The 27,601-nt window shown below is 38.7% G+C and overlaps 1 protein-coding gene across 4 annotated transcripts in view; it reads right to left on the bottom strand.

Moving 5' to 3' along the window:
- BRAF (B-Raf proto-oncogene, serine/threonine kinase) overlaps window positions 1-27,601 on the bottom strand; it is a 76,638-nt gene that overhangs the window by 38,449 nt on the left and 10,588 nt on the right. For all 4 annotated transcript variants that reach the window (XM_086884937.1, XM_086884938.1, XM_086884936.1 and 1 more), the window contains 2 exons: window positions 21,978-22,079; window positions 10,594-10,854 (listed from right to left, as the gene is read on the bottom strand). In XM_086884937.1, the coding sequence (XP_086741063.1) occupies window positions 10,594-10,854; window positions 21,978-22,079 (363 nt within the window). The remainder of the gene's footprint in view (window positions 1-10,593; window positions 10,855-21,977; window positions 22,080-27,601) is intronic.

Here is a 27,601-nt window from a genome sequence, read left to right as displayed (position 1 = left end):
GTAGTATTGATTAATCATTTTCCCAGACTGGTACAGCACGGTCTATCACCATCTGTGCATGTAGCCCTTCAGCCCCCTCCTTCAGTGCCTACTAGTGCCTGCTATAAAGCATTCCCTCTGAAACCTCTTTTTGCCCCCACCTTCTTTTCATCCCCAAATTATGGCAAAGTTAAAGAAAAAGCTGGTTCCAAGAAAGTGATTTGGAGACTAACTCAGTCTTTAGAAAAACAAAATCCAAAACCAGATTTTTTTTTCCCCCTGGCTAACAGACTCCTGCTGACTCCGAAGCAGGAGTTTTGGAACAGCTTCTTCCTCACCCCCAGGCAGAGGGAGGGAGTGTGGCCCCACAGCCTGGGAGGGGAGCAGGAGCCCCGTATGGCGCAGCCTCCGAGTGCCTGCCAGGAGCCGGCAGCTCCAGCACAGCAGGAAGGCACCAAGGAGGGTTTATCAATTCCATCAAGAGTTTTGCCAGGATTCCCACAGAGCATTTTAACTGAATCACATCAGCATTTTTTAACAAAATCAGTTCCCCAGGAGAAAATTTCTCATCTACTCCAAAACACACAGCACTCTTATGCCTGCAACCCAATACACTGAACAAAATTGGTGTTTTATTGAAATATAGGATGTTTAATATTATTCAAAATCCATTTTGTTTGCACTGATCCATTATCTCTCGATCCCTCCGTTTTATAACTAGGAATCCAAATGTTTCACAATGGTTAACTCCACCTAGAAACTCGTATTATTGAGCTAGGGGATGTACTTCCAAATTGTGATGGTTCAGGTATTTCTTCCTACATTACTTACATACATAAGATTTGTAGATCATAAAAGGCTTAGGTTTTTATAGCAATTAGAATCTTGATTCAGCAAGCAACTTTTAAAAGTGAAGAGTATGAAAGTGTGGGCTATATAACACTAAGAAACAGCACAGAAGCTGCCAACATAGACTGCAAGGTGTGTTCAGTGTGTAGATTAATAATATACCAGAGAAGACAATTTACTTGAGCATCCTAATTTAGACAAGTAGCAATTCAGGGAGACACCAAAACACATGCTCAAGTTTGCTAATGTTAAGCCCCAAGGAAAAAAAATGAAAATTATTCCAGATTGCAGAAATTCTCAAAGCAGTCTTATTACCTAGACAGATTAAACAGAACTATAGCCCTTAATGTCCTCATTTCTTTTACTCACCTGAACTATTTCTAGGGACAGTAAGTATTTGTAACAATATTATTGATATATATTTAGCACTGCAGCCACAAGCATTTAAGCAATGCATAATAAATCATTTATTTCTGTAAATCAGGTCATTCCCAACTCAGTAAGAAATTCAGGGCTACGTCCCTAAATAACTCTTACATCACTTTTCTAACATCAGACTAGAAACTGGCATAGTCTCAGCAAGTTAAAAATGTTTCTTTACACTACTGTAGTTTCCAATGTTTTAGACCAATAAAGAGACTGAGAAGCACTCCAAAAAAGCAATGCAAAGGTATCCTCTGAAAGTGTAGGGGCTGGTCAGCCCTGAATATTCAGTATTATACTTCTCAAAACTAGTTGGTTTGCTTTATTTTTCCCGCAGTGTAGCACTGTTGTTCAGCTCACTGTAGCCAAGTGTAATGTATGTATGGTATGTAAGGTATGTGTAACATACCTTAGAGCTTCAGAGCAATTCCAAACAAGCAGACTACAGAGTACAATAGTGGAAATATGCCATGTAGGATGGATTTGAAATATCACTTGCAAGTATTTATTTGATTACCACAACATATACACCCTGAAAGATCACACTTTTTCCCTCTCCATATCTGACATCCAAGAGTAAAAAATTTCAGCCACATGTCAAAGAATTCAACGTGATGGGAGAAAATTAGGCCAAACTATACTTTTGCCAAATAATTAGTTTGGCCTTCCAACATGTCAGGTTTTCTGCTAAAGTACAAACATGAGATCCACATTTAATTTCTCATCTTACCTATGGAAGACAAGTATTTCACCAAATCAGTCAGCTACTTCTTACACCACTAACAGATAAGATTATCCTCCTTTGTGTCAGAAAAGACATAAGATGGCACTGAACATCACATCCTCTAAAAAACAACACAGCTTTCAGAAAGAGTTGTTCTGGGTATCAGGACATGAAGCTCTGTCCAGCTTCCAGGAGAAAGGAACAAGAAAATGCATTCTTGTTGAAGAAGCATATTAGTGAGACAAATTAGAGTGTTTCATTGCATTAAATCTTGTTTCCATGGGAAATTGAACAGAATTTACCCGTTTTACAAAGCTGTTACTATTCAATCAAATGTATTCCATTTAACTTGCAAAGACATGGGTTACCAGCACCCCTTGACACCCCCCAATGAAATTAAGTGTATTCACTTTTAGAAATCAACAGACTGATGTCAATGAAGAAATATTTTCTCAAGAATGCATCATCACTCACCCACACTGGATGAAACATTGTGTCTAATCAATGGCCTCCACATACAATTTTTAAAGCTTTTGAGAGAGAGCTCCCAAATTGTGCTCAGAAGAGCACTGATCATTTTAAAGGGGACAGTAGAGAGCAGATCACCATCTTCAAATTTTAGTTAGAGTGAATAGCAGTGGTAGAAATTGTGAAGGTTGACAATGACCTACTAGTAAAATAAAGTGTGGAAAATATGGCTCAGGACTTCAGGCTTGCAAGAAATACTCATCTAGAAAAATATCTGTAGCCACTTTATGGACATGAAACCTCAGGACCTTGTGGTTTCTGTTCAAGAGACAAAAAGTCAGCTGGCTGCTCTCCAAACCAAAACCCACGTGCATTAGAAATTTAAGGTACAAAACAGTTTAAATATATCTTTGTAATAGGTCACACCCAGAGTTCACTTTAGTAGAGTCCTGCCCCAGCTGATCACACTCCAAGTGCTTTAAAAGCAGTGCGGGGGCAAGAAACTCTAGCAGAAGGGCTAAAATTCACATCCTTCTCTAAACTGTTGTAACTGATCCTAAAACCAAATAGATACTTCCATCTCAGGTAGTATACACATTCTCTACAAATATTAAAACTCTCATTTGCTAGTTTGCTTAAACAACACAAGAAGCATGAATTTTAGTATGACTTACTAGACATGGAATTAAAACATTTATTATAATAATTTTCAGATTTGTGACTTGCATTCCATTTCATTGAGTGTCTGCTTAGCACATCATGAAGTAAAGGAAATATGCTCCAAACAGTATTTTTTTTCTAGCCTTCACTGCTTTCTACAGCCAGATCTCATAAAGAATCGCTAAACACTCTTTACTTGAGTAAAAAACAGTGCTCAATGTTGCACATGGCATTCCAGATGACAAGTCATCACTTTTATAATGGCAAGTTTCCAATATTGTTTCCCTTTGCAATCTAAGACAGTGTGTCAATAAAACTGTAGTAGATTAAATTATCCTCTTTTCAACACATATGCCTTTGAATTTATCCAGCATTTGAGGGTAGCTTGTGGTGAGTTATCCCTGGCAGGCAGCTAAGCACCACCCAGCTAGTTGCTCACTCCTTCCTCAGTGGAAGGGGAGAAGAGAATTAGAAGGACAAAAGAAAGAAATCTCCCGAGGAAAGATAAAAGACAATTTAATCAGTGATGGAATAAATTTTCCTAGTGATACAGAAGTATCAAGTGAAGTTTACTTAAAAGAAAACTACCATTTACTTCATGTCACCAGACTGTTAATAAGATGCATAAAATTCCAAAGTATTCAGATACATTCAGCAGCCAGCCATTGGCACAGGCTAATAATAAACTCAATTTCTGTTGCATGTTTGATATAACATGGGAGGTTTTAATCGTATTTTTGATTAGAAAAGCCTAATGTCAAACCAGGTGTGTAATTAAAAGCAAGAAACTGGTTTATTCAGCTGCCTGAACATCCCTTCTCTGAATTTTCCTTATACTTGACAGGTGAAACTGGTAGGGCAGCTTAAATGCCTACAGAAATCCAGTGCTTACTACTCAGCAAGCTTGAGGCACAAACCCACAGCATAAAGTACAGAAAGCAAGATGCAAATCTGAACTCAAAATGAATCAAGTACCAGATTTAAAAACAGAATATTTGAAGGATCCCAATTGTGCATGCATGATGAATTAATTTATGCTAAGAATTTACATAGAATAAAAATAGCTTATTCTTCTAGTCTTCATGACTGCAGAGATCACATGATTGCTTGCCTAATTAAAAGGCAGATGCACTAATAAACCAAGGTGTGACAAGAGACACAAGAATCATCCCCATACACAGCATTCTCAGTCCTGTTTAGTTCCTTTAACTCTTAAACATACAAATTGTCACTTCTGAAAAATCAGTCTCACATTCACATTTTGAGAACTTCCATTAATTTTCCAATATGTGTGTAACTGAGACACATATGAAGCAAACCAACACAAAATCAAGTGGAAAAGCTTTACTGGCCCAGATTTATGCTGAGTTTCTACACAAAGCACCTCTAATTACTCTTAAACTTCAAAATAAAGCAAAACAAAGAACAACCAAAACCCACACAATATTCTATAGTTGAACATGGAAGAAAAGGTAGCTTTTTTTTGTTACCTGAAGTATTACTTTCGGTTTAGAAGTAACTATGGAAATTTTTTGACCTTGTGGTAGGTGATAACACACAATGATTTGACCCTATGAAGAATCTGGAGGCAACTGAAGTATTTGGAGGCCACCAAGCTTTCCCAAAGCATGTTGTTTTTTGTTCCCCCTTGCTTCACTGTCCCCACTCAGACCACTACAGACAGAAACAGAATTCAAATTGACCAAATCCACTCCTTGCCCATGCTGACAGAAAGAGAGAGGGCACTGGAACTGGGAGAGGATCCTTTATAAATGCAACTGGGGAGAGCAGTGGAGCCTCCTTACCACGCCCACAGCCACTCCACCAAGACCAGAAGACATGAAGGCAACACTTCCTCTGGAAGCTAGTAATGTGCAGAAGGCAGCAACAGACCAGAGATGAAGTACAAGACCTATCACCACCTGATGGCTTTCAAATGCCCATCATTTCTTACACTTCAACACTGTTTTCCTGTAACTCTGCATGCTCCATATCATCATTCAAGAGAGTTTATTTGCCTTCAGACTTTTTTCCCCCCCACTCTAAGTACTTGTCCAGGAGGGATTTCTTGGGTAATCAAAATCATTCAGGGCTGCTATTCATCAAGTTGTATAATCTTGTTCATAAAGTACTTGAGTCAGGAGCCCTCTTACTGCATTCTCTTCTTTCCTAGAATTCTCTTTCTTTTACTAGAACTTCACTACAACATCAAAAACCTCCTAATATTGTTCCTCAGCAGAGTTATGACCAGTTTTAGCTATTCTTTTTATACCAGGCCTTGTGTTAAATGGCTTTTCTCAGAAGCCCTTATTTCACTCAGTATGAAGTAGCATGTGGCAGAGATTTAAAGACCAACACAGAACATGATTACTCATACTACACATAACCGTGTCCAAGGAATTCCTCATCACAAGACATAAATTTCTAGTATCCATAGCTTTATTTAATGGAGGCTGAACAGAGGGTTTCCAAATAGCAAACACTTAAACTCATCAAATTCCTGAGTGATAAATAGCTCAAATTTGGAAGACAACCCATGGAAAATATACATGCCTGACCTATTCTTGTTCTCTTCCATTATGACAGAGAGATACTCCAGATATGGCCACAAAATCTTTACTTTACAGGTTTCAGAAAGCTTTCCTCCAAGAGAGGACACCAGCCTCACCTGATGGGCTACAGGAAAATTGTCTAAAAATTCTTGCTAGTGCCTTAAGATCTACAGTGAGCAATCAATCTAATTGGAGAAATCCCTAAATAATTTTAACTATTTTGTCAATTTTCACAGAGCAAAAAGTGGAACTGTTTTTGCAATTGGAAATGGAGATTTTTTCCTTATCCCAAACTTAGCAGTTAAAAATTGATGCACAATACATTACCCAGGTCCTCAAAAAACATTCCCCCAACCCCAAATAAAAAAAAGGAAAAAAAAATAAAAAGCACACAACTCAAAGCAGTCACACAAAATGCTTAAATCTCACCCTACATGCAAATACCATATTCCTGTATTCTTCACACTCATAGAAAGCTTTTTATGTTTATTGTCCAAACTCCTTCAGTAAATTTACAAGTTTTTCAATGTTTTCTTCCACTTACATAAATCTGAAGTTACCATATTTGTCCCGTACCTCTACATCAGTTGGTAACCAGCATTCTCCTTGAACTACTGTCCCTTCTCAACAACCACATATGTGTCTACTTATGTTCATTTGCATGAGCATTGTCTTCTGTCTCTTCTCTTTCTGCATGCACATTCAATCATACAATTTTGAAAAAAAAGTCCCCATCCACACCACAGCTAAGAATGCCCAAAGGCTGTGTTCCCTGACAGCTCTGTGCATTCTCTCAGAAATCTCACCAGTAAATAATAACTTGCTTTTATGCTAACACACTATCACCTACTTCCATTCAAGGCTACCTCCCTTTCACCAAAACCCCTTTCACCAAAATCAAGTCTTGGCATGTAACAATCTCTCAGACTTCTAATAACCAGCAGGAGATCAGAGTTTATCTACTTTCCTTCCACCTCCAAAAGCGCTCCCTTAATTAGTAGATTTGTTACTATGCACACCACAGACATTTAGATTCCTAACCCAAACAAGCTTTAAACTAGCATTTCCCTAAGTTCTGCCACTGCTTGGATAAGTCTCATCAACTTGCTCTAAAAAACAACTTTTCATCTCAGGGTGACTTCCACCATCTTACACTTTTATGATTTCAGCATCCAACTCTCTGGCCTAGAACAAAATGGAACAAACACACCTGCACAGACTTATCCGGGTCACATTTGTGTGGAATGCTTCTCCAAAGGATGTGTGACTTGCCAGTTGAGCAAAGCCACTAAGGAAAGAAGTATACATGTTTCTCTCTCTGCATTAGAGGGGATAAAATTACCCCAGCACAAAGAATAAAAAACAATCTGCTGTTTCTTCTAGGAGGTTGTTCAGAGAAAGAAATTTCTCTTCATCCCTTTCCAGGCCAAGGACAAGGAAAACAATCTTTATTTCTGACACTACTTATTCATTGATTCCCTTCCAGCTAACCAAGCCAAGTATTTGGTTTTGCTTTCAAAAAAAAGTTGCTTTTGAACCCTGTCCTGTAGACAGTTGAATCAAAATGCTGACTTCAAATGATCAACAGCAGTAGGCTCTGCCACAGACCCGTCAGGCTTTCAGGCAAGCACCTTCATACCTTGTCCTCCGTTAGGAAAAGGTTTGTCCAACACTCTGCCTTATCATGAAACACACAAAGAAACTTCCCAGCTACACTGCCTCAGCACTACAATGACTTACACTGAACACCATGGTCTCATTTCTTTGTACACCACCAGTTTCCTTAAATTATACTTTGAACTGGAGTCAGCTCCAACAGATGTATTTGCTTGATCCTACACAAACAATAACACACAGAGAACTTTCAACTAACAAGGCAGTTGCTAGTCAAAAATGTAAGATATGCAACCAACTCCCCCCCATTTCCTGCATTTTTAGCAGCTCTAAACAAACAGCAGAAGGCTGTTGTAGTACTTGGGGTTGCTTCAGAGTGATCAAAGATAAATAATGAGGTTGGCCCTCCATTACCAACTCAATTCCAGACACTTTAAATCAGTTTAAGAAATGTCATGGCATTCCCAGACAAAAATAGACTCCTTAGGGTCTGACATTTCTCCCCTCCTGAAGTGAATTGGAAATAGAGACTGAAACTATTATTGTGATATTAACAAGATTTTCTTCCAGCAGTAGGTATTAATTGAAAGCAACTGTGGTTGAGGTGGGTAGAAGACTGCTGCAACATTGCAACTTTAACAATAACTCTCCCAGGCACCAGCTTGATTGTAGAACAGATCAGATTTGCTTTAACAGCCATATGGAATGGGAACTAGGGCAGGGGGAAGGCTCTAATGACAGGTATCATATATTTTCACAAGGAAACTCCTTCCTGCTTCAACCCATCACAAGTCACCCCTTATACCTGAACACCCTAAACTACCATCACAGCTACATAAGCAAATGGCTCAGTTAATGGGCACAAGTGAGATACAAGAGTCTGCTTTAAAAGCCACAGGTTATCAAGGCAGACAAATGTCTGCAACACCTCTCAATCCACTGAGAGAACGAAGGAAGCTGTCTCAAGTGTTCACTGAAAAATGCTGGGTGCTTTTTAAGGTTAGTAACCTATCATCTGACTGCTGGCCACTAAAGCTGCACTGTAAATCAAGAATCTTGTATTGTGGCACCCAAAACTGCACACAGTGCTCAAGGTGAGGTCACACTTGAGGAGAGGAGGAGAATCACCTCTCCTAACTATCTAGTGATGCTGTGGTTGCTGCACCCCAGGATTCATCTGAATTCTGGTTGCTCCTGGCATTTCCATAGTTTCCAACACGGAAACAACACATTGTAGGACCAATAAATACTGAAAACAAAGTAATTACATTAAGAGTCGCCACACAAGAAATTCCCGGCTATGTCAATAAAATGAGCACTGGTTCAGGCTTCAGAGAAATGAACTTTGGCTCCAAGGCCAATAACCCCTACACTCAAGAGCTCCTATAAGTGCCATTTCTCAGCTCTAAACCAGAGATAATTTACTCTGGTTTATATGGAAAAAAAATAGGGAAAAAAATTCAACTTAGTAACACAACTTGATCCAAGCAGTGTGTAAAACTGAAATAAAAAGAATCAAAGCAAGCTAGAAACTAGCTGCAGAGCAGGACCTGTAAGGCAAATAGTGTTCAGCCTCCACTACAAAGCTGGGGCCAGAAGCAAGAACCTCTCCCCAACTACAGGAAAAGTTAAACCATGTTTGCCTCCCATAACCCAGAAAGAGCACCTAGTGCTGCAAAAAACTAAACAGGATTGAGGATGAGGTAAAAAGAGAGCAACAAAGAAGCAGAACAAGAGTATTGCAAATGAGGGGAGATGAATAAAAGTGAATTATATTATATGGGTTAAAGGACAGGAGAACACCTAGGAGAGACAAAAAGGGTAATGCACAGAACAGTGCAGGAAGTGATATGCTGTGATCCTTTACAGGAAAGAAACAAAACCAACTTATGAGCCTTATGACAGGGGCTTCAAATAGCCAGAGTGGGACAGAACACATGAAAAAAACAGAGTCCTTCCAAAATCCAAGACTTTCTCTCCAGATTTCATTCTGCGGGTAGTACTGTGTGATTAGACTTTCCTCAACAGGCAGACAACAGAATCACATTCTGCACAGTGGTCACAGACTACATTAAACTCCCATACTCTAGGTCAAAACTCAAATATTACTTTTCATCTTCAGCAATATTTTGAACAATTAAGCAAGATTAAAATACAAAGTAAGGTGAAAATAACAATGTTGTTCCCACTATAAGTCTTTTGCTCAGTGAGGTGGGGGAAGGATGAAAGGAAAGTGGTAGAGAAAGGGTGAGGACGTGCTCCAATGCCCAGCACTACTCAGTTGATGTTCCTCTTTTTACCAGCAACTCAAACTCAACAGACAGTAACAATCCAGAGATAGCTGACACCTGACTGACTGCTGCAAAATGCCCTGGTTTGACATGGACAGTTGTTGTCCATTCATTTCCCACCTTCTCTGGAAACACAGCTCTCCTGCTAAGTTTGGATTATGAACCGCCTTGCAAAACAGAGCCTAGACTATGGTTTGTAAATAATTTCATGTATTACAGTTTGCAGTGTATTATTCTAAAGGACATATCAAGACTCTTCAGTTGGCAGCTCTTAATTGGTAAAAAAAATCCCATCTCTAGCAGCAGGAAGTGAACTACTCTTCCATGACATCAGGAATCACTGTAACATTGTCAAAACTGATAAATGCCAGATTTCAAGCAGTTTGTGGGCAACACTTCTTGGCCTCTCTAATTGCAACTATATCCCTCCCCTAGCCAGACGTCTACACAAGACCTGAAAGCATCATGGTCTCCACACAAACGCTTACCATGAGTAAGAAAGAAAAAATAGAAGGAAAAAAAAACCCAAAATGAAACAAAAAACCCCCCAAGCAATCCTGCACAGCCCTTCTTAGCTGCAAGAGGCTGGTTCTTGCTCTAAAGCATTCAGTGCTTCTAGTAACTCTGACAACATAGAAAATACTTCCTCCATCTTGTCCTGTTAAAGTAATCAATAGTTTTGTATAATACAAGAAATAGAGCTTATTGTCCCTTCCTAACTATTGTAAAATGGTAAATTACTATTTATCCAATAAAGCTGATTTGAGAAAATTATTTCTTGAGGTATCTTCATAGTTATGAAACTCCTGAAAGTTTTGTATTCTGTATCATTGCTATAATGGACTTTTGCGAGTTTATCATGTCAAAAACATTCAACAGATCAAAACAACTGAGTGTGGCAGAGCACAGTGATCATGACACTTCTGACCTCCACCCAGGTATTTTTTCAGCTCTTAAATTAACTTTTGCATACAGAGGGAGAAAGACACAGGAAATATTGAGGTTACAAGTACGTGAATAGAAACTGACTCACCACAGTCCTTTGCTTGTTGGGCAGGAAGACTCTAACAATAGGCTTCTGTGGAGACTTAGGGTTATTCCGTGACATATCAGGGTTTTGATAAACTGAAAGGGATGAAGGTGCTAGAAAGAGGCTAGAGGAGGAAAATGATGCAACTGTGTCTGTTGAAGCTGAGCTGGAGACAGAGAAATCAGTTCCATTCCCCATGGATTCCAGTAACTGCTGTTCTCTCTGCTGTAGAGCATCAAGCTTGCTGGTGTACTCCTCATAGGCCTGTGAAGGAACAGCAGCTGTTTTAATCATGTAGTAGCCGCAGACAAAACCAGAAATCTCAATTTGGAACAAGCATGAAACAAAACACTTCCTAAACTAATATGAATTTCCCAGGAATAGAACAAAATGGTCTGGTCAAATTTTTCAGGGCACAATAAACAACATCATGTTAAACCTTCCAAGCCAACAAGTAATGTTTTAATAAATTAAATGAAGGAAAGGATCGAAGAAATTGTAAGCTACAGTTTCAAAACACCTGCACTGAAGATTCTAATTCACAACCACTTATCTTTAACCAATATTGTCAGCTGCACTGCTGAATTACTGTGCTCCAGATAAATTTATCATTCTGTTGGAATGACAGTTAAATACTTCTGATGCAATAATTAAGAGAAAGCTCAAATCTGCTTTTTGTCATCTGTATCTGACTCTTAGAACATAACAGTTTGCCCATCTCAAAGCCATCCAGAAACATGAAAATGTGATCCTTTGAACGTTTAACATCTTTTCAGCATGCTTATGTAAAACCTGATTGCACAGATCAAGTATCTTAAACAATTGAAAACATCAGCAATACTAAATTCACCCATTAATTCTTTATTAAATGTAGTCAAGTTAAACATTATTGCCAAGATCTATAAAACAAATATATAATCAGTATATATTTTTCTTTAAAGTTTGTTACCTGCAACTTTGTAACAAGAAAATTTTGATCGGTATCCAATACTAGAACCATTCATTCAGTATATAAATTGGTAGAATATCTTTAAAAACCTTAATCAGCTAAGCAATGTGTGTTTCACACTACAGAAGCAAGTCAGTGTTAAATGACAGGTTTAGACCTTGTTCAGATCTTTACAGAAAAGAAACAACAAAGATCTTCCAAACCTAACATGTAAGCAGCAAGGAATGGAATTTTCTCCTTTCCTTTATAGCGAGACCAAGATCCATACCAATACGCATAAATTCTTCAGTGATATTCTCAAGTATATTTATACAAAAGAAAAATGCTTTCTGGTCCTGTTTTTTAAAAATTACTTATTTTATTTGCTTTCCTACTTTTTTGTTCATAACTGTTGCTAATTAATGTTACAGGAGAACTGAACTGACCAAAAAGTCTGCAGCATCTACATGTAGAAAAAGAAAAATAAAGAGAATAAACAAACAACATTCAGTAGTGCAGCCACAAGTACTACATTTTATTAGGAATTTATTTCTCCGTGTTAAATGTGCAGGCTCATCCAAACTGCTCTTGCTGTGTAAACAGTGGTTTATCCCTCCCTTTTTAAGAAAGCTTAGCATACTCTCAGGATGGACCTATGTTCAAAATGTGTCATCATCCCCACACTGTTAACAAAGAAAATTATAATTTGACAGTGAGGACTAATAAAGAAAAAGCATTTTAAAGAACGGTGGTGAACATCACAGTTGAAAATTCTAAGCTTTATGGGTTTCACTTCTAATAAACATACATTAGTTGCAAGAATCTGAGAACTGTTTATTATTTCTTTTAAAAACTGAAGATGTCTAGCATTTCACAAATAGACTCCAAACTCTGCAACTTAAAACCAAAACATTTTCACTCTAACCCAATTGTATTGTCAAAAGTAAATGGAAAGATTACCTAACTATAAATAATGGCATTTTTTGGCTGTACAGTAACACGTGTCTCTCCTACTTCCAGGATCAACTTTGCATGGAAACTTGAGCAAAAGCTCCATGTGTCAAGAATTATTTTCAGTAAACAAAAATTAGGAAACATAAACTGTTACCATTTCACCAATACTGAAGTTCTAAATACTTACTTCCCTTTCTCATGAACATTGCAAAATATTATTCAAACACACGCAACATTACATTGCTTCCGGACACTTGTGGGTTTAGTTCCTTCACAAAATTACACACAACTTTCAAAATATTCAACCCTACAATGTTTACATTGGCAGCTTAATCTGTCACTAATGAAAACTCAAAGTCAAATGATTTATCTTAAGAGAATAAACAATGAGTATGGAAAGCTGGGAGCTTCAGCTGGCTTTGGGCTCTATACCACTGATTTATGCAAAAAAGCTCTATATTTTTTCTGAGAACAAAAGTTCTCAAGTACCATACCATTATTCGGTATCATAGTAGAAGATCCCACCATAAAACATGAAGGAACTAGAAATGCATTGCTTGATGTTAAATACATTATTTTCTTTTTTAAAAAAATTCTTCCTGTACAAAAGAAGCTACAGTATGTGCAGCAGAAACAATCTCCAACAAAATTTCATTTCACAAAGGTTAAGTACATTGGGGAAACAAAGTTTTATCTGATGATTAGCACCAATAGACCTTACAAAGACAGCAGCACCAAGTCAAGACAGAATTATTCTCTAGAGTTAGATTCAAAGATTGTTACATCAGCAAAGCTGACCTATGGCAAGTATTTCTACCTAAAAGAAGGATAATGTTGCAGATTTGTCCTGTCTACTAAACTGACCTGCAGCAGCACAGCTACCTTAGCAGACAGGCATCAACACCTACACAAACTTTCGAGTCAGTCAAGGCCCTCTGGGTCAACTATGAGGTTGATTTCTGACAGTGTTTTTCAAAAACAAACTAAAAGGATTAAAATTAAGTCTCTACAGAATCAACAACATGAAAAATATTAAGACAAATATTCAAACAAATCATTAAATCAAGGATTCTAAAGGCATTTCAGAAAGAAGTGTTTAGGAAATCTAGTCTGCAATCCAATCCATTTACATATTGCCATTAAGGAGTAATGTGCTACATAAAACTTAAATCTTGCTTGATCCAGAATCACAAGAGAGAAAAAAAGGGTCAGAAGATATCTGCAGAAGTCATCTAGTCCTAACACACATTTAGCACAGAAATAATTTTTAAGTTCAATGAGGTTGCTCAGGGCCTTGCCAAAGCAAGCTTTGCAAGTCTTGAAAGATGGAGAGCCCACAACCTCTGGGCAGCCAGTTCAGAGCCGAAACCCCACACTCACAATGAAGAATTGTCTCTTATGAAATTAACTTGATGCTCACTGTCTCTGACACTTCCCCTTCCCCATTTGCTGTGTGGGTCTCGGAAGAGTCTGACTCTCTAGGTTGAAAGAGCCTGCAGATTCCTCCTGAATCTGAATGCTGGACACCACCCCAAAGCAGCCACACAAGTAAAGAGTGGATGGGTTCCTCTTCATTTGCTGCTGCAGCCCAGTGTGCAGTTTGCTGCTGGTATCCTGAGGGTGGCTCATTGACAGCTCAGATTGCTCCCAACTTGGTGTGATTTTACAAAGTTTCATTTAACAAAGTATATACTTGAAAAGTTGAATATTTGATTAAAATCAGCACAACTTGTCAATTTACACATAATCCTATGGCTATCAAAAATAGAACAAAAAGTGAGTTTTAATTACATTGCATATCAGTATATTTGCACATCATATAGTCTCATACATGTGAGAAAACCCCCCTGAAATTTCAGCTAATTAAAATCCACCAATGTCTGATAAGCTGCAAACTCCAGCTAAAGCATTACAAGATGGCATGTTTATATTCAATGTGCACACATGCCAAAATATGACTGCTCTCTTATTCTGCTGTATATATTCTGCTATTCTAACTGTTGTCTATACTCAGGAGCAGCAGCCTTAAAGTTACTTCTTAAATGTAGCAACCTACTGACAAAATAAAAACTGACCTCAGAAGTCAACATAATTTGAGAGATGTTATGTGGATGTGCCAAAAGAGTTCTGTTAATAAAAAAAAAGGATTTTCTTAAAAACATGCATATTTTTTTTCTTACATGTCATTTGTATTATATTTGAAATTTGCTTTCTTGGGCCATGACCAGGCTATACATTCTAGTGAAATCATCTAAGGAAATAAAAAGCAACAAGAAAATTAAAAAAAAAAAAAAAAAAAAAAATTATCTGTGAGACTCCCAAGTAGCAAAATTTGGTTTCCCTTTCTCTCTGCCCCTTACTACATCTGGTTAGAACACCAAACTCAAGCAAATAACTGTTTTTGCCATAGTCTTCCTCATTCAACTTTAGCTAATATCCACACACTGCAAGACTCAAAAGCCTAAACTACAGGTTCCTGGTCCTTGAAACTAAGATTGTGGTTCTATTTAAAAGATGTCTGACCTTTTAGGCTGTTGATCAAATGCAAATCCCACTAAGTTAAATGGGAGCTGAAGATAGACAGTAACATACGTCATGATTTCTTCATTTAGTAAGACTCCTAAATCTGTACTTAGTCTAACTTTAGACACTCCAGTTTTGGTCCAACATATTTGAACAGCATCTGTTAGGAGGCTGGTAAAAACCAATCTGAAATTCCCCAGAGGGCCACCAGGTTTCCCAGTGTCTATATGCAGCGTTAGCGTTTTCCTGGAATCCCACAGTCTGGAACAATCTGAGATTCATCACCAAGATCTATTTTAGACAGTATCTGCATGCTGCTGCAATAAGCATACTTCAGATCAGCAAAGAGGTAATCTTCTTTAATTAACTAATTTGACCTCCTGCATGGATTCTTCAGATATACAGGAATAAGAAATTAAACATTCTCCTGACATTCAACAGCCAAACTCCCAAAACTGAGAACAGCAATGCCTCTGAACAGAACACCTCCAGGCAAAGAGAAAGCCAGGAAAAAAATAAAAATCACGGTAGCTGCGGGCAAATACACCTCTACCCCCACGATTCTCATTTTAAATTGCTTCCAAGTGTAGGAGTAAGAAAGAGAATGATTCCTTCAATACAGTATTAGAAAGCTGACCGAGTTCTAAAACTTAGTTTGATACCACAGTAATTCTATACATTTGCATCCCATCTCATTTTGGGTGGAGTCCAAATGAAAAAAAACCAAACCAAACAAACCCCAAAAGACCTGGCAGCTTAGTCTTGGACTGTTAACTGAAGTAACCAACAGGTCCAGAATGCAACCTCATCCCAGACAAGAATTTACATGCAAATGGGCCAATACTGTTTCAGTTCTCACAACTAAGTGCTGGTAGGTAACACTGTACACATGACCATGGGCAAAAAGGACACACAGGAGTCGGGAAGTTTAAATAGGTAAGGCCTCCCTGAACAGTCATTAAGAGTCTACAAAGGCTAACAAATCTGATTAAGTCATTTAAGCACGATCCCTTCCTTCTAAGTTTGAGCTGAGTGCTTTTGGCCAGCCTGGGTCTGTGCAACCCATTCCAGTTTGTACACAGCATTTGTTACCAATATACAGGCCTTTACTCTCCTTTCCCTAACTCAGCTTATCCTTTTCAGCAGTATTCTGTTGGTAGAGACAAAAGAAATATAAATTTTGATGGCTGTCCTAAAGAATATACAACCACACATTTTAACCATTTTTGCTAAGTGAATCCCAGGTTTTCCCAGTATCAAAATAGCAGCCTTCTTTGCAGTAAATATTTCCAATATTTACAATGCTTAGACAAACCCTTAGGAAAAGGGTTTTTCCATGATGAGTCACAAACTATATATTTTGGGAAACAACACTTCAAGGACTGATATAACGCAGTAAGAAATTATGTGGGAAGACAAAAATCATTGATGTTTTCAGCTACTGAGATACAGAGTGCTTCCAAAAAGTGTGGTAAAATCTACCGAGAAGCTTCTGCAGCCTCTTTTTTCCAGGAGAAAATAAAAATACAATTAATAATATTTCTGTAACTACTGAGTCAAACAGTTATTTCAAATATTTGGAGCACCTCTCATATGAAGACAGGGTGAGAGAATTTGGGTTCTTTGGCTTGAAGGCGGCTCCATGGAGACCTTACAGCACCTAAAGGGACCCTACAGGAAAACTGGAGGGGGGCTTTTTACACAGGCATGCAGTGACAGAACAAGGGGGAATGGCTTTAAATTAAAAGAGGGCACGTTTAGATTAGATATTAGGAAAAAATTGTGAGGGTGGTGATGCATGGAACAGGTTGCCCAGAGAAACCGAGGACACCCCATCCCTGTTCTGGGTCAGGCTGGATGGGGCTTAGAGCAGGTTGGTCTACTGAAAGGTTCCAAGCCCATGGCGGGGGGGGTTGGAATTTGATGATCTTCAGCTTTGCTTCAAACCCAAACCATTCTGTGCTTTGACAGTGATTTGCAGGGTTCTGTTTGAGCTGAGGTCACACACAGCAAATGGGAGAAGTTAAAAGCCAAGATTATATAAGAAGAAAATTTGGCTACAAGCCATTTTTGGATTTTAATACAGTCATTGCTTACTAGATTTATTCTTTCTTCCAGACAGAACAAACAGAAAAGTTTTTCTTACCATCATATTAGAGAACATTGACAAGATTCCCAAAGCTATCACTAATTATAATAATTAGAAGAAAATTGTGTGGTTAATGACAAGTGTTCTTTTCTTTCTTCTGTACATTTTGTTTCCTCCCCCTGTACCTCAGACACATACTCAGAAGTCTCTCTGCAGCTTTGGTCTCCCTCCTGAGCCCTAATTTTCCTGCACAGGGAGGACCAAGACAAGCAACTTGCTGCCCTCCAGCTTCACACTACATTTTCCATCCAGGTTTGAATGCTCTGCTCTATTACCCCTGCTGCACACTCACCTTTTTAAGACCATCACTGAGGAGTGATGGATCAAGGCAGGGAGATACCCTTAAATCTGAGTATCCCCTCTTGCAGGAAAAATTAAATACATGCTGAACTCAACACAGCGCAAGTCAATCACTTTCAATATTTCAAGAAAAGTATTCTTCTTTCGTAGTCAGTTGATGAAACCTGAAAAGATGGCTGCAACAACAGCTGCCAGTTTTAAAGTTCTTTTGACATAAAATGCATTGACACCCCCTCCTGAATTTTGGGGGAAAAAAATGAAATAAAATCTGAGGGGGGCGAAAATTTTGTCTTCACTCTCAGATGAACACAGAAACAAAAGCTTCTATTTCTTGAGCAACTGTGACTAAGGCACAAATTCCTTTTTATTTTTAAATGAGATATATGTTTTATATTCAATGCACAAACAATTTGACTATAACCTTTGAATGCTCAATTTTCAGAATTATTTTCTTGTTGAATTCTTCACCTTTCTCATGAGCTTCTGCTTTCCCCATCCCTTCCTTTTAACTGAAAGGCAATGTTGTCACTAGGTTCAACCACAACTTCATTTGACAAGTCTTCAGAGGCAGCTCCAACACAGGCCAAAAGCCAGTGCACAAGGGGCTGCAAGTTTTGTGAACATAAGCAGGTAGTGAGAAGTGTAGTAAATTAAAGATGTAAAGCCAGGCAAAAGTACAAATGAACCAAACAAAACCTATGATACTGAAACTCTACATAGTGGAAGATGGACGGATAGCTGTCAAACTTGTCAGAAGAGTAAAAATAGCCATGGTTTTGCAGGAAGCATTACAATAAAACTAGATGTTTACATCTAGTGGAAGGCAATACTGGTGAAAGCCAAAGTGGTCATTTGCAGATGCTTACCTAGCATTTAGTTTTGGCTAATTTCAACTTTTGCTAAAAGAAGAAAACATGCTTGCTGATAGCAACATCAAGAGATGATCAAGAGGCACAATTTATTCTCTTAAGGAGTCCTTAAGAATCACTCACATTTTATGGAAGATGGAAAGAGGTCAGAGCAGCAGAAGGATTTTAAAATCAGCATCAATACAGGCTGAAGGACAAAGGGATAGAGAGCAACCCTGCAGAATAGGTACTGGTGAATGGAAAGTTGGACATGAGCTGGCAAGGGTTGGACATGAACTGGCACTCACAGCCCAGATTCTTATCAACCTATATCTATCTATCTATCTATCTATCTATCTATCTATCTATCTATCTATCTATCTATCTATCTATCATATCTTGGACTGCAACAAAAGCAGTGTGGCCAGCTGGCTGAGGGAGGCAATTCTGCCCTTCTTGTGAGACCCCACTGGAGTGCTGCATCCAGCTCTGGGCTCCCAACCTAAGAAGGACATTGACCTCTCGGAGTAAAAAGGAAGGCAACAAAGACGATGAGAGGGCTGAAGCACCTCCCCTATGATGACAGACAGAGAGCTGGGGTTGTTCAGCCTGTAACAGTTCAAGGGCCTTTTGATAATTAAAGTGATCTATCAGAAAGATGGGGACAGACTGTTTAGCAAGGCCTGCTGTTACAGAACAAGCACTGATGGTTTTAAACTAAAAGAGGGTAGATCCAGACTAGACATGAGGAAGAAAACTTTTAAGTTGAGGGTGGTAGAACACTGGCACAGGTTACCCAGAGTGGTGGTGGATGCCCCATCCCTGGAAATGTTCAAGCCCAAGTTGGATGGGTCTCTGAGCAACGTGATCTAGTTGAAGATGCCCTGGCTCATTGCAGGGGGGTGTTAAACTGGACAACCTTTAAAGATCCTTTCCAATCCAAACCATTCTATGAATCTAAGGCAACAAAGGGAAAGGTAATGCAGTTCAAATAACACACTAGCAAAATTATCCATACAGACTCTGGGTAAAAGCAGGACTGTATTGCAGCCAGAAATGAGTTTTTGGCAAAGCAATAAAAGTAGAAAGACCAGAAGACGATGGATGGAGTCTGAGTTCCATTGCCTTCCCACCCGAGTGTTTTGGTGAGAGTAGAGATCACATCAATACCTAGACACAGACTACAGGTAAGAGCTTAAGGGGAAAGAAGAGCCTTCCACAGAAGTCAATGTTGACACCCAGGTACAGAACTTGAGCCCAGACCTAATACCACACACTAACTGTACATGGAAAGTTTGTTATTTCTAACACAGGTTAGATAAACATTTTTTTATTTGTTTCAAAACTACTGTGTTTTTTTAGTTCTGCATTTCCTAGAGGCAAACATGCTCTTTCACACTTTACCATACTACATTCAAAACTTTTTGCATATAGGTTTGTCCATCTATGCTGCAACCAGAGTTTTCCTGACCCTTTCTCTGATGTGATGGAATGCAGAAGTCAAAACAAGAACTCTAGTAGTGCCAGGCTGGATTCAGATAAACTGCTGCCAAGAAAATGCTAAGAACAGAAAGCAAGCCCTGTCATGACCAAGTCAAAAGGTGGGAAAGGCACAGAAAGGACCCACTAGACAATCCCTGCCGAATTGAAATGAACAGTCAAAGGTAGAGAGTAATCTTGCTTCTAACTGGATCTGGCTCTCAGTAATAGAGTTTGGGTTGTTTTGGTTTTTTTTCCACACTTTAGCTCTAGCACAGAAAGTCTACACACAAAACAAATTACAGGTCTACAGCATTTAATACGGTTCACCTTGATAAATGCATCTGAGGATGAGCTAATCTATGCTAGTGACCATCCAAATAAAAAGTTCCTTTCCTCTCTCACACCATCTTCTAGTTCTTGGCTCACAGCTGCAAACTCTATCCCTTCCCTAATCTTAATCACAGTTTTGGGGCTCACTGCCTTCATCATGATCAGGTTTAAACTACTACCTGTATGGTAAAGTAATCCAACAAAACCAGGGTATTTTCCTTACAGATTAGTGTCTGGTAGTGGCTTAGTCACTGCCAGTACTGCAAGTACCTGAACAAAGGAAGCAGAAGAACCACATAGCAAAGAGCTGGGAAGAATAAACTTTTCATTTCAACCATGGTGGGCTCTTTCCACAGGACTGTCTCATGGGACAACAACTGCAAAAACACAATGTCAGCCCCTTTCACCTTCCTCCCAATGGCTTGTGGCTCCCTAGTCAGTACCAGCACTATTTGTCCCAAGATGTGCTCATGATCCAGTGGAACTCACTGCAGCAGAGGAATACCCTGCTCTGCCTCACGGGGCTGCCCTACCACACTGATGAGACAGAGCTGGAGCTTCACCCCAGTGGCACATGGATCTACTGAACTTGCGAATCTGCTTGCAGCTTCATAGCTTGTGGTCACCAACTATTTCAGACTTACTCTTCATGCTGTCATAATCATTTCCCAGTGTGTATTTATGACTGCAAATGCTCTTTTCCCTATCAGTGATCTACACAACAGAGAGCTTCCAGTAATAGATCTTGGTTTTAGTTTCAATAAAAGCAAGTGACAAATAGCTGTGATGAACTAACAACTTCCCTACCTTAAAACCAGACTTAGTATAGACTAAGTTCATTACTATTGTGGTTTGATACACAATCTAACGAAACCCACTTGCATGTGGCAATAATAAATCCAGATATATGGAATGAACCGGTCCTTGTGAAAACAGAGGTGTGCTTAAATATAGCAGAGTGGATAAAACAGTGACAGCACTGATTCAATACTCCCATTTCACATTAGCAATAAGTAAAGCAACCACCGAGGGCCTCATTTGACCTTAACTGTTAAGGACGTAATGTCAACATTTGTATAATCAACTTGGTGCCCTGCTCTAATATATTAAGATAAAAGCTAGAAGTACCTCAAATAATGAAATCTTTATTTTTAATTACCCAGTACCTTTAGGCAGCAATTACAAAATAAAGGATTAAAAAAGAAATCTGATTGACCTCCAGTTATTTCAATACTTGAGAGAAACAAGAAAAGGGCAGGTTTGAAGCACATGATGCCCGGTCATTTCCTAATAGAGGTAACTTTTGCATGCAGCTCTCTAAGCTCTTAATGGTCCTATGTCAATGCAACTCTGTGAATCTGGAGTGATGAAAGAATACAGACACTGAATTTGTAGTTTAGTTTACAAATTTAAAATGGCTTAAAATTTTTACTCCACCCCACAATTTTATGCATTTCTGTAAGAAGTCCCCTTCTACTAATGCAATATTTTGGATTATACATGACCATTTTTCAAAGACAAAAAAGGGAAGTCAACTGCTTTAAAGGCAAAGTTAGTCTTAAAAAATGTTTTCATGCATATACATTGGCTTTTGACAGAACAAGACTTCCTCCATTATAAACACAATCTTTCCTCTCCTGGCCCCTATAAAGCAGCTTGATATTTCTATTGCACCAACATTATTATTACACCATGCCACTGATCCTCCCCTATTGAACCCCTTTCTATCTCTTAGAAGATCTGAGTTCAGTTTGCAATGCACAAGAATGTTCCCTTTTATTAAAGGTGTTCTCAGTTTTAACCTCAGAAGCTTCACATAAGATTAAGATAACATTACCCACATCTGTCCACATTTGTTTGAACGTAAACTTACCTCTAAATATATTGATGGTGGGTTATGCTCTCCTCCAAATTTGTCTAGCAGTGCTTCTATATGTTCTTGTGTCAATTTAATCATCTGTTTAATGTTCCACACCTAAAACAGAAAATTAAAATTTTTAATCATCAGAGGAAGCCTACAGAATCTATCCTAGAATAAAACAAAAATCTCTCAATATTTAATAAAAGAAGTCCAAAATAAAAAAAATTATCAATTAATGAGAGCAAAAGGTTATCCTGTTCATCCAGTGTTAGTAATAGTTTATTTCTGAAATAAACTGAAAAAACTTACATTTGGTCTTAAAATTCAGGACCTGCTGAATAAACAACTTCTAAGAATGGCTTGTTTTTCTTGTTAATCAATCATATTAAGTATTTTTCTTGCAAGACTTTGCAAACCATCTTCTACAGTACTAAAAATTTAGTGAAGTTCTTCTATTAAACCTTAGCCATGTGTGTTAATGATACTCACAAACCCAGACCTAGAGTTCTATTTCCATGGCAATAGGATGTCTTGATTTTAAAGAGCACCTTTTATGTCTCAGCTTCCATATTCAGTCTACCCTGCAAGCTACAGACCTTGGACATGACCTGAAAATGACATTTACCTCCTGTGCGCAGAGATGACCTACAGCATTTTACTGTGAAACCACTCATGCTGCTACTCATTCTTCACAACTGGAAAGAGTTCACTTTAGGATTTGAACACTACTGTAGGTGAACAGTATTATGAATCTGAATTTATACCTAAATAAAGCAGCAAAGCACAAAACCAAACTTTTAAAGCAATAATGCTACACTGATAAAAGAAGCAAGTCCAAGCAAAATCAGAAATTTATAGTGGAGGATGAGGGAGGAAGAGAGGAGCACTGCTCCTTCATACATATACACATGTTACTCAGACTACTCATCAGAAAAAAATTATTCTATCAAGTTTTTAGAGTCAGGATGCTCTAAAAAGCATCCCCAGGGTACTTCTTCCAAAGCCACCTTCAAGATTCCTGTTACCTTTCCCAGTTTATCTCTTTTCTACTTCACGGATTGTAACTATATATATAATACATAACACATAGTCTCAAGATCAGGTCTGGATTTACAAATTTTGAGAACCTACCTCTGCAAAAAAAACCATTATGCATATAATTTAATATTCTAAAGTAGGCACCAATAATGGGATGCAATCCAAGATGGATCAAAACAAGTTTTAGTATGTAAATTGAGAAGTTCACAAACAAACAAACTCTAAAACACTGAGCTTGCACTTTGCACATCACCTTATTCACCTATTCTATTTCTAGGTATCAGTTATCTGCCAGCAGTTTCCTGAAGTAAACTAATGTTTGATTTGTTTCTAGCCCAATTTTTTTAATAGATACCAGAACAAAGACTTCATCAAGAAGCTGCAGTTGAGCAAAAATAGTTTGCTCAGGAACAAGCAAACCAAACTACAAAGAGTGAGAGTGGGGGGATACCAGAGAATGTGCTACTCAAGTATTCTGTATGTAAATTCCCTTGAGGCAATGGTGGGAGTCAACTCGCTTCTCAGCTTGCAATCATTTATCAGTGAACCTAGCAAACCAGCCGCAAAGAGAAGGTTTTCTCTACTTGGTTAGTTTTTTTCCCAAGATGGCAAGGACTAGTTGTATGCTTGGTGAAAAGAACAAGCATGAATCAACACCATATCAATCAACTTGTTCAATGTAAGGCTTAGGATGTTTGCTTACCATGTAATTGGTAACATGCTGTTAACCTGGACTGCATATACTGAGATTTCCTGGCAATCCTACAAATTATATCAGGAATACTTCCAGAAACAGGTTAATTAGTGCTTAAGGAAATGTCTATTATTTGGTTATTCTGGCAATCTTACCCAGCAAAGATTTTCCTCATCATAATGAACAATTTACTATACTTAACTCTCTGGCAATGAGAAAGATGAAGATGGAAGATTCTTCACAGACAAAGCAACACAGAATTGCAGGAGGATTTGAGGTTGGAAGGGAACTCTTTAGGTCATCTGTTCCAAGCTCCTCCCCCAAGCAGGATGCCCAGGACTATGTCCAGATGGTTTTTGAGTATCTCCAAGGATGGAGAGTCCACAGCCTCCCTAAGGTTGTGCCAGTGCTCAGTCACCCCCACAGTAAAAATGTTTCCTGATGTTCAGAAGGAACCTCCTGTGTTTCCTTTTGTGTCCACTGCCTCTGGTCCTGTCACTGGCCACTTGAGAAATGAGCCTGGCCTCATTTTCCATTTGCCCAGCATCTTTGTGGCTGTTCAGTGGATAGCCTAGCCAGCACAGCTCCTCCCTCCGATATAGATAGCCAAATTCATCTTGTACTGGGGAGCCCTGAACTGGACACAGTACTTCAGGTGAGGCCTCACCAGTGGCAAAAAGAATGAGCCCCCACCACATCAGTTTCCAAGTACTTTTTTTGCAGTATCAATAACAAGTAACTTCCCCGCTCATGTTACTTTCTATTTTGTGCCTATAACCAGAACCTTGCTTCTCTCTTCTCTTACAGTAAAGATACCAAATAACAAATATAACACCACCAGCAATATGCACAATGGAAGCATGTTATTTTGGAAAGAGAATCAAATAGCCTCCAAAAAAGGCAGAGATCTTCCTGCAAAGTTAGTATCATGACAAGTAGAACCTACTAATTTTGGCTGCCTAGCAAAATTGTGGGTGCCCCATCCCTGACAGTGTTCAAGGCCAGGTTGGACAGGGCTTTGAGCAACCTGGCCTAGTGGAAGGTTCCCTGTCCATGACAGGGCAGTTGAAGCAAGATGATCTTTAAGGTCTCTTTTAACCCAAACCATTCTGTGATTCTATGATTGATGAAAAAAAATTTTAAACTTGCTGCCAGCTGCCAGCCTACAGTGAAAACATCTTCACATGAAGAAGCTGAAATTACAGTCTAATGGAAGACAAAATTTCTCAGAGGGATCGAAAACATTGCCCTGAATCACCTAGCATATATCTGTGCAGTAAACCAAGAGCCTTTCTGCAACTGAACTTTACAGGAAAACTTAATACGGATTTCTACAATCTTAGAAAGGCTCCTCATACAGTTAAAAGTACACTGAAGGCAGAAGGAAATTTATCAAAGTCAGCCATAGCAACAATTAATTACTTGTTGCTCATAGAAATGGAGAAGCTATTTTGTGTGCCATATTCATCAAGTCTTCTGACAAGATGAGCACTTTCACAAATCTAGTATTGACTAGCATATTCTAGCCCAAGAACACATATTCTAGCCCAAGAACACATATGCCGTAACAAATTTTATAGCTTCACAATTTCTTTTTAAGTGGCAACTTGTACTTCTATTTACTCAGAGCAAATGTGCCTTCTGTGTATACACTAAGAGTTTTTTGTGGTCCAGAGCAATCCTTAAGTAGCTGGCTTGAGAATGAACCCCTGTTCAGGTATACTGCATCCTACTATGAAGGGTCTATTGCTACTTCAATTCAATTGAAGGAACTCAAGTCTTTTCCTCACTGGAATCCAGAACAAGTGACCTCATGTGACTCAGAAAAGTCTGCTGTTGGCCACTCACAGCTTTTGCCTCACAATAACTCCACCACCCCTGTTGCATTTTCACAGCCAGCAGCTTCAGCCCATCTTTCCTCCTTGCAGACTTGCTTGGTCAGACAACTCAGCTTGTCCGTATCATGAGCACCACCCAGCTTTGCAGACCTTGAGCCAAGATAGAGCCCCATCTTTGCTGTGCATAGCACCCTAAAACTCTAAGTTTTTAAGAATTACATCTCTGGAGTTCAGCAGCACTCACAGATATATAGGTTTCTTTAAACTGTCCATATAAAACCCAAATTTGCAAAAAATGGCCTAGGGTCTCATTGCCCATAAGCACATACATTCCAGGACAGCAGCCAACAACTGCCTAACAACAGAGACACCAAAAACATGGCATACAGAATCCTTTTATCAATCAGTTCCAGACCAAAGAGCTTGTTCCTACACCACAAAATAAACCCAAGTTTTTAAAGATTAAAGTAATCCCTGTATCCACTCTTTATTGACACTTTTTTAGAAGTAAAATAAAACTGCCTGAAAGTTATTATGAAAGAAGAGACCTTTTTTTTTTCTTATTCTTGTATGAGCACTCCACTATATTTATGAAACCCACACCTGTAGGAAACCATAAAACCACAGTTGTGAAGCATCTTACAGAAACACAAAAATTGATGCCAGCCTCAGAGGCATTTCCTGGAAATCTTAATGCATTTTGAAGTAAACCTGCAGTGCATCCAGTACTGCCCACATGCAAGTCTGGTCCCTTTCCATAGGAAACAGAATGGGGATTTGAGACACTGTTTAAACTGTAGTTCCATGAAAAAGTAATGAATCCTTTACAGCTTGGATAACCATATCATTTTTCCAAAAAAAGCATCAAATAAATGTTCCTGGCCTATCTTGTAGCATTAGGTTAAGGTTATTCTCTATCACAAGAGATTAGATTTGATTCTCCTTTTAGTGCTGCTGACACAAGGAAGCTGACGCAGGCTAACATAGACACAGGCAGCCAGACAACTGGAAATATTCCAGATATACTGGAATATATCAACTTGAATCTGCCTATTGTGGATAATTGTGCATTAATTTTGCAAATAAGCACTCCCTTACAATGCAATAAAGACAATGACCTATTTCAAGCCAGAGGCAAGTCAGATACAGTAGAAGCCTAAATCCATTCTATTCAGGGAAGATTATGGCTGCACAAATCACGGAATATGTTGAGCTTGAAGGTACTCACAAGGATCATCAAGTCCAACTCCCACCCCTGCACAGGACCATCCCCAGGAGTCACACCAGGAGCCTGTTCCAGTGCCCCCCCAGGGAAGTGATCATAGCCCCAACCCTGAGAAAGCTCAAGAAGCCTTTGGACAATAATTTCAGGTACACAGAAGGTTAAGCCACAAAGTTATTTTCGCATCCCTTGCTGCCTGTCAAAATGTGCAGTGCCTGAGACATCACAAAGCAAACATATCTTTCGTACTTTCTGCACCTGGCATCACTACTCAAATCTTGCAGAGCATCCCAACTCCACACTGTATGATTCATACTTGGTAGAAGACACTGAAAGTTCAAATCTATTCTGTAAGAAAAAAAACCTGCATTATTTGCCCAGGAACAGTATGTCCTGCATTTGGATTATCACACTTAGTGATGACACAGAATACTCTGATAGAGCTAACAATGTAATTAAAGAATAAACCAATTAAAAAATTAAGCATTTCATTTGGAAACTGCTTTATAAATAGGACAAAATCATCAATACCTATCCAATACTATTCCAATCAGTCCTTTCAGTCTTCTTTCTTACATGATCAATTTAATTGTTTGGTCCTCTGAGCAAGGATCCACTTGTCAGAAAACACTAAAGAAAGCTGTCATGTATGAGATTGTCTTTAGCTTTATATCAACTAATTTGAAAGTGAGATGCTTGGTGAAAGATAGGCAAGAGAACAAAGTAATGGGTTTAATACCAGAGCAGCCCACCAAACCATTTGCATGGCAAGATGCAAAATGTGTGGGTTTGAACTTCTACGCTGACCATCACTGTTGCCTCTTTCTTGCGCTTTGGTACCTCC

The sequence above is a fragment of the Cyanistes caeruleus genome, chromosome 4, assembly GCF_971803275.1.
Source record: "Cyanistes caeruleus chromosome 4, bCyaCae1.hap1.1, whole genome shotgun sequence".
NCBI lineage: Eukaryota > Metazoa > Chordata > Aves > Passeriformes > Paridae > Cyanistes > Cyanistes caeruleus.
The sequence above is the reverse complement of the archived record's forward strand: the minus strand, read 5'-3'. Positions and strand labels throughout refer to the sequence as shown.